Source organism: Mobula birostris, chromosome 26 (genome assembly GCF_030028105.1).
Source record: "Mobula birostris isolate sMobBir1 chromosome 26, sMobBir1.hap1, whole genome shotgun sequence".
NCBI classification, from domain to species: domain Eukaryota; kingdom Metazoa; phylum Chordata; class Chondrichthyes; order Myliobatiformes; family Myliobatidae; genus Mobula; species Mobula birostris.
Window position 1 is genome coordinate 1,899,669 of NC_092395.1, and position 13,821 is coordinate 1,913,489.

Genomic DNA, 13,821 nt, shown 5'->3' on the forward strand with positions numbered 1-13,821 from the left:
ATACTTACTGGTTGAATTGTGTGCAGATGATGAAATCATTATTAATCGCAACAAATGATTTTTTTATTATCTGTACTTTACAATATTCGTGTTAGGATGTTGAATAATTGAAACGTGGTGAATATTTACTCATCATTACATACTAAATGTTACAATTTCTCCAACCTTAAGCAACAGAATAAGAATATTGTTGATACAAACAGTATTTTTTTTATACTTTATCACAATAATTGCATAGAACATGTTTTATGTAGTTTGATATCCGGTTATTCAGATGCAATATTCAATTATCTGAAAATAATTCATTATGTGCAAAAAAATTACATTAATAATAATTTCAATTGGGCCAAAGATGGCAATATCAAAACAATTGTCATAAATCGCAAGATTCAAATTCAGAATCAGTATGGCTTTATTGCCGGTATGTGAAACATACTGGAATTGATTGTGGTTCTGTGCCAAACATAAAACATTGGACACAACAGACAACACAACAGTTTAGAATACTATAGTGCAAAGAGCCATGAGCAATCAACAATTAGCACCACAGCAGAACTGTGCAAGTTTGAGTGAAAAATAATCATATGATTTATGATTAAATTTAAAGAGAATGATTTATGTGATAAAACTCATCATAAGTTGAGTTATGGTGTAAAACTCAATGAAAATCTGCTCAGAGATCCAGATCATTCAGCAGCTGACTCTCTAGGTGAGTGTGTTTTCTGATCTCCCACATCCCCATGCTCTTCATAGAGTTACAGAGCCTTGTTCCCAGGCACCCTTTAAATTCACCTTTAAAATTTCTTCTTTACTGTCATTAATTGAAAAAAATTGTTATATCACTCTGTAATATTTAAAATGTGTATTCGATGTATGTGGGGGAATTAATCAGAACATTCACAGTCCAATAAGGTTGTCTGGCACCAACAACCCCTGAGCATGGCTGATTATCAGAGTTTTACTGTAGAATATGTATGTTAGAGCAGAATTTTAATCACATACACACAATTCCGCATACACCTCAGCGAAAGCAGATATATAGCTGGAGTGTAAGCTCGTAAAACAAACCTGGACATTCTTTTGGATTTCAGTGTGACTATTCACTCACTATTTTGCTGTTGATAAACTCCTGTTAATAAACTCCTGAAAGTTTGTTTTTTGTTTTCTACATTGACTATGAATCAGAGATATTGCATCTCCATCCAAACACATCTTTCTGTGCTCCCTATCTTCTCCTGAGCCTGAGTAAGTGCCTCGGAAGTGTAATACTACGAAAGGAGCTTTATAAATACTAGTTGTACTTTTATTGATAATCAGTACAGTCCCTTAAACCTGTGAGTTATTTTGCAAATAGAATCCTTAAAAGAGCTTTACCATTAAGAGAAATAAAATAAGCAATGAAGTGCCCAGAAATGCACATGGAAAGGATGTTTCCTATAGTGGGGGAGTCTAGGACCAGAGGACACAGATAGAGTGGATGTGGAGAGGATGTTTCTTATAATGGGGGAGTCTAGGACCAGAAGTCAAGATAGAGTGGTTATGGAGAGGATGTGGAGAGAATTGGGACGAATGTTTCATTTGACGATCAGCAACCGATGGGGTCGATAGTGAGCAGTGCTCCAGCCTCAACAATTGTCTCACTGCCAGGAGTGGTGGTCACAGCAGATACATTGGGAATGATTAACAGACTCTTAGATGATAGAAAAATGGAGGGCTCTGTAGGAAGGAAGGGTAAGATTGATCTTAGTGTAGGTAAAAAGCTCAGCACAACATTGTGTGCAGGAGGGCCTGTGCTGCACTGTAATGGTCTACATTCAATTTATATCTATACCAGTGACTCAGGATCCTGGTGCAAGAGGTGTAAAGGGTCGGCAGGCAAGCAGAGCAATAATTAGGATGGCTGCTGGAGTGCAACAGAGGGAACAGCAAAGAGCCTGCTGGTGGATGTCAGCCACTGACACCCTCCACACATCTTACACAGAATACGCATAGAACATAGACCAGTACATTACAGGAACAGGGTCTTTGGTTCAAAATGTGCCGAACCAGCTAAAAAGTAAATTAAAACCCCCATAAATTAATGTTTAAGCTCTGAAGCACAATCAAAGATCTGACACACAGCCATGTAAGGAAATATTAATGCCAATGACCAACTGCTTAATCAAAGAGGTGCGTTTAAAGGAGTGCTTTGAAGGTAGGCAGGCTCAGAGGTATAGGGAGGGAATTCCAAGCATCAGAACACAATTAAAATTGGGACACTGAGAAGCTACACATGTCACACCGTGTTAAGAACACCCAACTTATGGTCATCCTGTACATAATGAGTTCCTGTAATATTATTAAATACAAAGGTCTGATGTACGTACGGAATGGCAGAACAGCTTTAAGTGTGTTTAATGCATCCATTACAATATCATGGAAGTGGCTATCACTTGGACCAGCATGACAGTGTAATGGCTAGCGTAAGGCCTTTCCAGGTCCAGCATCACAAGTTCAACCCTCTCCCCCCCCCGCCCCCGCCCCGCTGTCTGTAAGCTGTTAGTATGTTCTCTCTATGACTGTGTGGATTTCCTCCAGATGCTCCGGTTTCTTCCCATATTCCAAAAACATATGGGCTATAAGAAGGATAGACAAAGGATAATCGGTTGATGTGTGTACTTGGATTGTCAGAAGGCACCAGGGGAGCAGCTCAGAGTTCGGCAAAAGCAATTCACTAGAATTAGAATGAGGGGTGACCTCATTGAAACCTATTGAATCGTGAAAGGCCTTGATAGAGTGGATGTGGAGAGGATGTTTCCTATGGAGGGAGAGTCTAAGATCAGAGAACAGAGCCTCAGAATAGAGGGGCATCCTTTTAGAACAGAGATGAGAAGGAATTTCTTTAACCAGAGGGTGGTGAATCTGTGGAATTTGTCGTCACAGGCAGCGGTGGAGGCCAAGCCTTTATGTATATTTAAGGCAGAGGTTGATAGATTCTTGATGGGTCAGGGAATGAAGGGATATGGGGTGTGGGGGTGGGGGGGGAGGCAGGAGAAGCTGAGAGGGGCAATAGATCAGCCTTGATGCAATGGCAGAGCAGACTCACTAGGCCATTTCTGCTCCTGTATCTGATGGTCCCACGGGTTAGTAGGTTAACTGGTGGCATGGGTGTAATTGGTGGCGTGGGTTCATTGGGCCAGAAGGGCCTGTGACTGTATAATATCTGTAAATAAATATTGTCTAAGTTCTAAGTACTTCCTGATATATTGATTGATTGGATAGCTGTACAGACAAAAACTACATGTTAGCCGGGGTATGGCCTGTTTTGTAGAAATTACAGATCAGCACGGAACGGAAGGAGTTCGAGCGGCGGATTCAGTGGGGATGTGGGAATCAGAGGTTTAAATCTGACAATCTGTCACAAAAGGTATTGAGGTACTGTAAATCACATCTAGGTGCAGTTCCAGTAACAGTGAGCTGAGGCAGATGTGAATCCATGCTCCACACACAAAGTGCTGGAGGAACTCTGTCGGTCATGTAACATCTATGGAGGGGAATGAACAGTCAACGTTTTGGGGTGAGGCTCTCCATCAATACAGGAAAGAAAGGGGGTGTGGAATTGACGCTTTGGTGGAGGGATGAAGTGTTTGTAGTGATGCTATTGAGGAATGTTTGGAGGCAGATTTTGGAATGTGGTTGTGAATTGTTTCATTCAGCTTCAGTCTATCTAGAGCAAAGATGGACATGGCAGCAGGGAACATGTCCACGACAGAATTCTTCTTCTAATATAAGTGTTGCAGTCAGAGGCAATGTGTGGTGAGAAGAAGTTCCTGAGGTAGAGCGGTGCATCATCTGCACTGTGTCTACAGGTCTGCTACCCAAGGGCAGGGTTTACGTGAAATGTACAATGCACATAATACACCCAGTTTACTGAATCAGGTCCTGAGGACGTCTCTTAAAGTGAAACAATTGCTTATCAATATTTGTGCTTGAAACTCATGTTCCATCTTCTGAGGCACTAAATCGGAAAAGACTAAAGTGCTGATACCTCAATATCGACCATAGAACATGGAGCCATACAGCACATGAACAGGCTCAAAGTGTTGTGCTGAATCAATTAAATTAGTAATCAAACAGCCAACTAAACTAATCTCTTCTGCCTACACAGTCCATATTCTTCCATTTACCTCACATTCATGTGCCTATCTCAATGTCTCTCAAAAGCCTCTGATGTAACTGCCTCTACCACCACCCCAGGCAACATATTTCACCACTCTCTGTGTAAAAAAACTAGCCCCTTACTTTTCCTTTGAAATAATCACCTCTCATCTGAAATGCATGCCCTCTGATATTAGACTTCTCAATCCTAGGAAAAAGAATATTGTCTACTCTCTTTGCCTCTCATAATTTTATAAATCTCTATCAGATCTTCCCTCAGACTCCACCACTCCAGAGAAAATAACCCAAGTTTATCCAACTTCTTGCTATAGGACATGCCCTCTCATCTAGGCCAATGCTATAGGACATGTCCTGTAATCCAGGCCAATAGGACTATAGGACATGCCCTCTCATCCAGGCCAATAAGTGCCCGAGATTGCACGCCTCAGACTGTACAGACACTCTGGACAAATTAAGAGCTTCTCACTGTGCTACTCAACAGCATGGACTGGCAGAGCCAAGTGATCCCACAGCTGACAGATCACATCTAGTCAAGCCACAACCAATTGGACAATGACACAACTTGGAGAAGCAGGCTCCATTAATATGCATTAACATCACAGCCATGGGGAAGCCCAATCTATTTGCGTAATAAGGAAGCCAAAGCCTCTGCTAGAAGTTCCAGCAGAGATACCAAGTGTATGGTCCATCTCAGCCTCCTCTGGAGGCCCCAACAGGAGATGCTGGTCTTCAGCCAGTTCACTGAACTGCAGGAACCACAAACACAATGTGGAATGCAGAACAGTTCAGAGGCTGGAAATCCTGTGAGAGTAACTCAGCTAAATCCAATCATTTTGGACCCCTTATCTGAGAAAAGATCTTCTGGCATTGGAGAGGGTCCAGAGGAGGTTCACAGGCATAATTGGGTTAATGTATGAGAAGCATTTGATGGCGCTGTGCCTGTATTCTTTAGAGTTTCGAAGAATGAGGGGATCTTACTGAAACCTACTGAATACTGAAAAACCTAGATGACATGGAGAGGATGTTTCCTATAGTGGGGGAGTCTAAGACCAGAGGGCACAGCCTCAGAATAGAGGGACATCCATTTAGAACAGAGATGAGGAGAAATTTCTTTAGCCAGTGGATGGTGAATCTGTGGAATTTATTACCACAGATGGCTATGGAGACCAAATCTTTGAGTATATTTAAAGCGGAGGTTGATAGGTTCTTGATTGGTCAGGGCATCAAAGGTTATGGGGAGAGGGCAGGAGAATGGGGTTGATAGGGATAATAAATCAGCCTTGGTGGAATGGTAGAGATGACTCAATGGGCTGAATGGCCTATTTCTACTCCTGTGCCTTATGGTCTTATCATTCTCAACAGGAGTGTGATGGTGCACTCTCCACCAGCCGGAGGTAGTGCAGCTTCAATGACACTCAAGAAACTGGACACCATGTGGGACACAGAAGCCCACTTGATAAGCACCTATCCACATATATTCCCTCACTCCACCAGCAACACACAGTAGCAGTATTTATACCATCTCTCTCCACTCACCAGCACCGTCCAAACCTACCACCTCTACCAGCTAGCAGAGAAAGCACGAGGAACACCACCCCCTGGAAGTTACCCTCCAAGCCACTCATCATCCTGACTTGGAAATATACTGCTGTTCCTGCGCTGTCATTGGGTCAAAGTCCTAGGATTCTCTCCCTAACAGCGCAGTGGGTGTAAACCACATCTCAAGGAATTCAGCAGTTCAACAAAGCTGCTCGCCTCACCATCTCAAGGACATCTAGGAAGAGGTAATTAAACGCTAGCCCAGCCTGGGAAGCCCACTCGCAGATTCAGATATTTATCACACATACATGGAAATGTACAGAGAAACGCTTCGTTTGCATTAACAACCAACACAACCCAAGGATGTGCCGGAGGCAGCCCGTAAGCATTGCCACACGTTCCTGCCCCAATAGAGCATGTCCACAATATTCAGCAAAACGACAACAGCCATCAAAGGAATAAGAATGAAATGCTTAATTGTTTTCCTTTGGTAAAGCAAATAACTTACAAAATCTTAACAATTTTGTTCATTCCTTTTCTTAATCAAAATAATCAAACCTATTAATCATTAAATTTATTTTGTACAAAGACTATTGATTTCATTTAAAATGATGATACTTCAATGTTTATGGATTGTGAATTGTGTTCACTGGATCCCAGGTTTAGTGGATCTATGTCTGCAAAATATGGGGTATACAGATTGAATAGGATCTAATTTCATAGTGGACAGGTTCCTGTGAGAGCAGAGATTTTATTGAATAAAGCCCCATTGATCTGAATGCTCTGTTGCACCATCAACTGCTCGGTAATTTTGTGCTTCTGACTTTACCAACGTTGCAACCTGAGATCCAGCCTGAAGTAGTTCAAATCTTCTCCACGTAGTTTCCTGGAAAAAGTCCCTCTCTTCCATGTAAACGACCCTTCCACCATCCTGATGGATCTGGAAGATTGAACAATTTTGTCAGATTTGAGTTGGTGTCTCTGTGAAACATGTCCCCCACTATACATTCCAGATCCACAGCTTCCAATCAGTTACGCTGAAATGCACTCATTAATGTGGCCTCTAACCCCCCCAAAGCCTTTTGACTCTCTACAAGAACACAAGAGATTCTGCAGATGCTGGAAAACCAGAGTAACACACACAGAATGCTGGAGAAACTCAGCAGGCCAGGCAGCATCTATTGAGAGGACTAAACAAGTCAATGTTTCTGGCTGAGACCCTTCAGGACTGGAAAGAGGAAGAGGAAGGAGCCAGAATAAGAGGGTGTGGGGAGAGGAACAAGTACAAGCTAGCAGATGATGGGTGAGACCAGGTGAGGGCGAGAGGGATGAAATGAGCAGGTGGAAGAGATAAAGGGCTAAAGAAGGACACTGTTTGGAGAGGAGAGTAGGCAGAAAAGAGGAAGGGCACCAGAGGGAGTAAGAAGAAGAGAAGGGTTGATGGGGGGGGAAGCAGAATGGGGAGTGGAAAAATGGAGACAAGTAGGGAGGGAAAAGAGAGATGGGGAAAGGGGTAGAAGTTCAGATTGGAGGCTAACCAGGTGGAATACATGGTGTTTCCCTTTCATACAACAAAATCATTGTATGAAGGCAGTCCATTATCTACACTAGATGTCTGCACTGATTTTGTTCATTTACAGTCAGTCAAAAGGACACGGCAGCGTACACTGGATGAATTCCTCTATTGATAACTATTAGGAACGAAAACACAGTTTTATAGGACTGTAGTAGTATTGGTAGTGTTCTAATTTGTTCTGTATTTCATTTAAATAAATAATTTGTTAGTCAGTTAAATGGTAGTTTGTCTTTTTATACCTTTTTAACTACTTTCATGAAATTTTGACTAATTGGGGTAGCAACTTAACTGGGCCAAAATGGACTGGTCCTGATGTGTCCCATTGTATTTATTAACGGCCTCACCAGCTATGAAACCCTTACCTTCCAGAAGAATATCAATGACATCATTAACGTTAAAGCTGAGTTCATCCACATCTTGGCCATAATACTGATAGAGGGCCCGGCACTTGGGAGTTCGTGGCTGTGGTTTTGGACGTCCCACTGCCGGCGGGGGTCTTTGTGATACACTCCGTCTTCTCTGGATTCTGCAAGAAAGGTTTTCAGATGCCTGATCTCTTGTCCAAAACTAATTCACCACATCCAAGTAATCGTGCAACACTTTACAGCTAGTGGTAGGTGCATGGAATAAGCTACCAGGGGTGGTGGTAAAGACAGATACATTTAAAAGACTCCTGGATAATCAAATGGATGATGAAAAAAATGAACGGCTATGTGGGAGGGAACTCCATCATGAACGGTCCCAAGCCTGGCTGCAATAGGAGGAGGGAGCTAGTAAACCCATCCTGGAAATGCCCAGAGCTACAGAAACACCAACAGGGGCTCCAAAGACCTCATCACTGGGAGAGGAGGGATCCTAGAAGATGGACTGCACCTGGGGACAATTTGAAAGAGTGGCCCAGGAGAGAGAACTCTGGCGAGATACTGTGTGCCCCAATAGGGATGATGGACATAAGAAAACAAAGAAGAAGATGCAAGAGGAAGAGCTAGATTGATCCTGGAGTAGGTTAAAAGGTCAGTACAACATGTAGGTCAAAGGCCTGTATTGTGCTGTACTGTCCTGAATTCTACATTGTTTGTTCTATGTTCTATGTGGGCCAAAGGGCCCGTATTGTGCTGTACTGTTGTACGTTCTATGAAAGCAAGGTGGCGATTTGACGATTGTGTCTACAACCGCCAAAAGAGAGCGATTCTTGTTCTCCCATGACTCAGCTGACAGCACATAGCCTTGCAGATTATGTCATCTTCAGTGCTCTATCAGCACTTTGTAAAATTGACGCGAGTGGCTGGTTCTGTCTCCTTTTCTCGTGAGTTCCAGCACCCCTAATACACTTTCTGACTGATTGAAATTCCCTTTAACCTTGCTCCTAATTCCTTCACCCTCTGTCTTTTGGTTGACGGGATGGAGGTCCTTTCTCGACTCTGAACTGGTTCCACAAGCTACGCGTTCATCTTCACTGACCCTACAGCTCATGTTCTCAATAGTATTCTCTTTGTATTTGTGCCGCTTGTCTTCTATTGCACCTTGGCTGTTTGTCTTTGCTTGTGTGCTGAAATTGTCACGTTGACAGGAGACAGAAGGACTGTAAATGGACTGAGATGTGAAAAGTGGGTGGGAAAACATTGGCAGATGGAACATAATGTGAGAAGCCTGTTTTGGCAGCTCGTTCTATATGATCAGCACCTTCTACAAGGTAAAGCCCCCCTCTCATTCTGGAATTCTCTTGCCTGGGGAAAAAAAACTGTTTTCCACCACCTTGTCCATGCCTGTCAGACTTTTAAGCATTTCTAGAAGGCTGCAAATCATTCTCCAATTTTCAAAGGAATAAAGACCCAGTCGGGTTAATGTCTCCCTGTAAGTCAGACACTCTCATCCCAGCAACATCTCTTCAGCTTTGCAGTTGAAACAGCATCCGGCCTGTAGTAGGTACTCCAAGTGCACTCTCACCTAGAACATAAAGTCCCAAACCCTGTAGTCAATGCACTGAACACCATTTTCACCACCCCGTCTAAAAGAGAGAGAAGCACAAGCTGGCAGAATCTTCAGGTGTTGGGAGGAATGTGCTGTATATGAGGGGTATAGATAGTGTCAATGCCAGCAGATTTCTTCCACCAAGTCTGGGTGAGACTGAGACTGGAACTAGAGCTCATGGTCATGGGTTAAGGGTGAAATGTCTAAGGGGAATAGGAAAGGAGAACTTCTTCACTCAGATGTTGATGAGAGTGTGCCAGCAGAAGTGGTGTGGTGGATGCAGGTTTGATTGCAACATATAAGAGGAATTTGGATGGGTATATGGGAGGGGTATGGAGGGCTATGGTCCACATGCAGGTTAATGGGACTAGTAAGATTAATAATTCATCATGAGCTAGATTGGCTGACTGGCCTATTACTCTAATGATAGAGGTATGTTTTTTTTAAAACACAGGGAGTGGTGGGTGTGCTGCCAGAGGTGGTAAGGGCAGATACATTAGGGACATTTAAGAGAGAGTCACGTGGATGATAGAAAAACGGAGGGCTGTGTGGGAAGGAAGGGTCAGACTGATTGTGCAGTAGGTTAAAAGGGCCTGTCCAGTGCTGTAGTTTCCTGTGCTCTCTGTTGTATTGGACTCCTGCAGGTAGTCAGGCTGCCTCCACTGCACTGTATTCCTGTAAACACGTGCAACCGGCGGCGGCGGACCGCGGTTATCGTGACTCACCCTGCAATGCCTTCATCCGGAACTCTCATAAACTCCATGTTCGCACTGGTATTTGTGGACTTCCTTGCTCTAGTCGTAGCGCCCTGTTTCGGCAGCAAGGGCTTCTCTGAAATGCTGCCAGACTTTGACAGGCCTTTCATAGGTCTGGAGTACATTTGTTCCTGCTTCATCTGATTATCCTGTGAGAATCGTGGAACACCATTTCCATACTGTCCTTCAGAAAGAGAAACAGGGAAAGTCAGAAATCACAAACAAGAGGAAATCTGTAGATGCTGGCAATCATGGCAATGCACACAAAATGCTGGAGGAACTCAGTAGGCCAGGCAGCATCTATGGAAAAGAGTAGTCAACGTTTCAGTTCAAGACTTTTCATCAGGACTGGCATGTCAGGAATGTCAGAAATTCCCCTTCCACTTATGATCGGGGGTGCGAAGGACATCGCATGAAGCCTGTTACAACCCTTGTAAACTGCAAGGTTGATAAACTATAATCACCTTGGCTCAACACTAGATCAAGGTGGTGGTGTGCACCATTGCAGTGGCCACGCCAGCTCCAACTAACAGTATAATTGATCATCTTTTACGTCTTTCAGATGATTGCAGGATACTGCTGGATATTTAGCAGCTTATGCTAAATGCCAATCTTCTGGAATACTTCTTGAGTTGTGTATGTGAGTTACATGTACTGTGTTTGCACCTTGGTCCAGAGGAACATTGTCTTGTTTGGAGGTATGCATGTGTACAGTTGAATGACAATAAACTGAAGATGAACTTGTGCTAGCCCAGGGTGAGGCATGAGTCCTCGGGCTGGTCTGGCCTGGATATCTGGTTTGTTTCTTTTTAAGCCTGTGGTCTGTTCTGTCCATTAAGTTCACCGGATGTCTGCCTTGACTTCCCAGTCAGGTTCTGATGCAAGTCGAGTGCTGCCGTTTCTATGAAATGCTCTGGTACGAAGCCGTGAGGGTGGTGGGCATGACAGGGAGAGGAGATTGAGAGCTTGGGTGGGCAAGGGATTTGAAAAATTCTATTTCATCAACTTATTGATGGTAATATTTTGGATTATGTGATGTGGGTGATATACTGTATGTTGTGTGGGCGCACTGTGGTCCAGAGGACCATTGTTTCATTTGGTGGTATACATGTACAGTCAGATGACAGTAAACTTGAGATTGATCACGTCTAACCTGGCAATAAGAACCTTCCCCTCACTGACACCCTGCCTCACCAGCTCCATCACAGGGACTGGCCTTCCCATCATTGAGGACACTTTCAAAAAGCAATGCCTCAAAAACACAACCATGAGGAAATCTGCAGATGCTGAAATTTCAAGCAACACACATAACAGTTGCTGGTGAACGCAGCAGGCCGGGCAACATGTATAGGAAGAGGTATAGTCGAAGTTTCGGGCTGAGACCCTTCGTCAGGACTAACTGAAAGAGGATATAATAAGAGATTTGAAAGTGGGAGGGCGAGGGGGAGGATCTTCCTCATCCGAAACGTCGACTGTACCTCTTTCTATAGATGCTGCCTGGCCTGCTGCATTCACCAGCATTTTTTATGTGTGTTACCTCAAAAACACAGCATCCGTCATTAAGGAGGCCAAGTCATTGAGTATATTTAAAGTGAAGGTTGATTAGTCAGGGCATTAAAAGTCAGGGGAGAAGGCAGGAGAATGGGATTGAGAGGGATAATAAATCAGCCAGGATGGAATAGCAGAGCAGACTTGATGGGCCTAATTCTGCTGCTCTTTCTTATGTTCTTATGTCTAACATGAGGATAAATGATTGATGGACTTCACTCATTACCATGAGGTAGCTCTTTATCTATATCAGTCAATGATCCAGAGAGGTCGGAGGCCAAAGTAGTGTGTTTGGAGGTCAGAGGTGAGATGTCCCTGAGTCCAGTGCTAAAACCTGGAGGCCCAAAGGTGTCCTGTACTGGGATTGGAGGGATGGGTGTGTGTGTGTGTGTGTGTGTGTGTGTGTGTGTGTGTGTGTGTGTGTGCGCGCGCACGCACGCGCATAAGAGGCTGGTTTTTCTGCTATTGTTTGTGTTGTTTTGCTGAACATGGTGGACATGTTCTGTTGGTGCGGGAATGTGTGGTGACATGCGGGCTGCCTTGGCACATGCTTATGTTGTGTTGGTCAATATCGCAAATGATTCATTTCACTGTATGTTTCAACGCACACTGCCTGGCCACTTTATTTGATATCCCCTGTCTCTAATGAAGTGGTCATGGTCTTCTGCTGCTGTCGTCCGTCCACTTCAAGGTTCAACGTGTTGTGGGTTTAGAGATGCTCTTCTGTACATGACTGGTATTAATACGTGGCTAAGATCACCTTCCTGTCTGCTTGAAGCAGTCTGGCCATTCCCTCTAACCTCTCATTAACAAGGTATTTTTGCCTGTGGAACCGCTGCTCCCGAGATGTTTTGTTTTCACACCATTCCCTGTAAACTCCAGAGTCTGTACACGAAAATCCCAGGAGATCAGCAGCTTCTGAGATATTCTGTCTGGCACCAACAATCATTTCACGGTCAAAGTCACTTAGATCACATTTCTTCCCCGTTCTGATATTTGGTCTGAACAGCAACTGAATCTTTTGACCATGTCTGCGTGCTTTTATGAATTGAGTTGCTGCCACATGATTGGCTGGTTAGATATTTGCATTTAAGAGCAGGTGTACAGGTAGCTACTGAGTGTCCGTGTGATAACCGTGAATCCGAGACTGTTTACCTGATGGTGCCGGGGGAGCAGGTCTGGCGTGAGAACGTTTCTTCAAGCCTCTGTTCTCCGGAGCTCCTTTCTTTGTTGGCTCTGTTCAGCGAGAGAAGTAAATGTTCTCTTTAACAAAGAAGTTTACCATAAGTATCACAATACTACAACAAGACCTTACAAACTACATTTGTTAATTTATAACATTTACTCATTTATCTATTTTCCCATCTATTGATTTATTTATAATGTTATTTATGATTAATATTTGTTTTCTTTTGCACATTGGTTACTTGTCAGTCTTTATGTATAATTTTCATAAATTATAGTTCTTTACCTTCCTGTAAATGCCTGCAAGAAAACAAATCTCATGGTCATATATAGTGACATATAGTTTGTACTTTGATAATAAATTTACTTTGAACTTTGATAACGATAATCAAACAGCAACTGGATTTGAATACCCCGTCCGCTGCTGGATGGAACTGAGCCCCTGCGGTGCCCAGTGGTCCCTGAACACCTCGGTGGTTCCCACCGAGACTATGTGCTCTTAGGGATACCCAGACATGAATGTATCCCTGGAGGATTGCCCAGCAGTCAGCTTGGGTGGAGCCCTCAGCTGCCCACCTGCGGGACCTGCAGACAGTTAACTTTGCCACCCCCAGGAGCATGCTTGCCAGGACATTCTCTCTTCTCTCTGTTCTGACCCCTCTCTGCAATCTGTGACGAAATATGACATGCAACCAGAGGGCGAGGAGTGGCCCCTTCAGATGTACGAATTTTTATTTTATTCAGTTAGAGACAGAGTGCAGAACAGGCTCAATTTAATGCTGACACAATCACAGGACAATTTACAATGATCAATTAACCTACCAACCGTTATCTCTGTGGACTGTGGGAGGAAACCATAGCACCCAGAGGAAACCCACACAGTCAAAGGGAGAACATACAAACTCCTTCCAGGCAGTGCTGGAACTGAACTCGGAACTCCGGAACACCCTGGGCTGTAATCGCACCATGCTAAGTGCTACACGACTGTAACTCCACGGTACCACGGTGAATGGGGGCTGCAGCCTCACAGACTCCTTGTACATGTCGCATACGGTCTCTTCCAGCTAGCAGAAGGGAGATCCAGCCAAG

At 43.8% G+C, this 13,821-nt stretch overlaps 1 protein-coding gene across 1 annotated transcript in view; it reads right to left on the minus strand.

Moving 5' to 3' along the window:
- Positions 1-445: 445 nt before the first annotated feature.
- myo1f (myosin IF) overlaps positions 446-13,821 on the minus strand; it is a 163,802-nt gene continuing 150,426 nt past the window's right edge. Inside the window, exons 25-28 of the mRNA XM_072244607.1 lie at positions 12,703-12,783; positions 9,970-10,183; positions 7,636-7,799; positions 446-6,637 (exon numbers count right to left, since the gene is read on the minus strand). Of these exons, the coding sequence (XP_072100708.1) occupies positions 6,561-6,637; positions 7,636-7,799; positions 9,970-10,183; positions 12,703-12,783 (536 nt within the window). The 3' untranslated portion in view covers positions 446-6,560. The remainder of the gene's footprint in view (positions 6,638-7,635; positions 7,800-9,969; positions 10,184-12,702; positions 12,784-13,821) is intronic.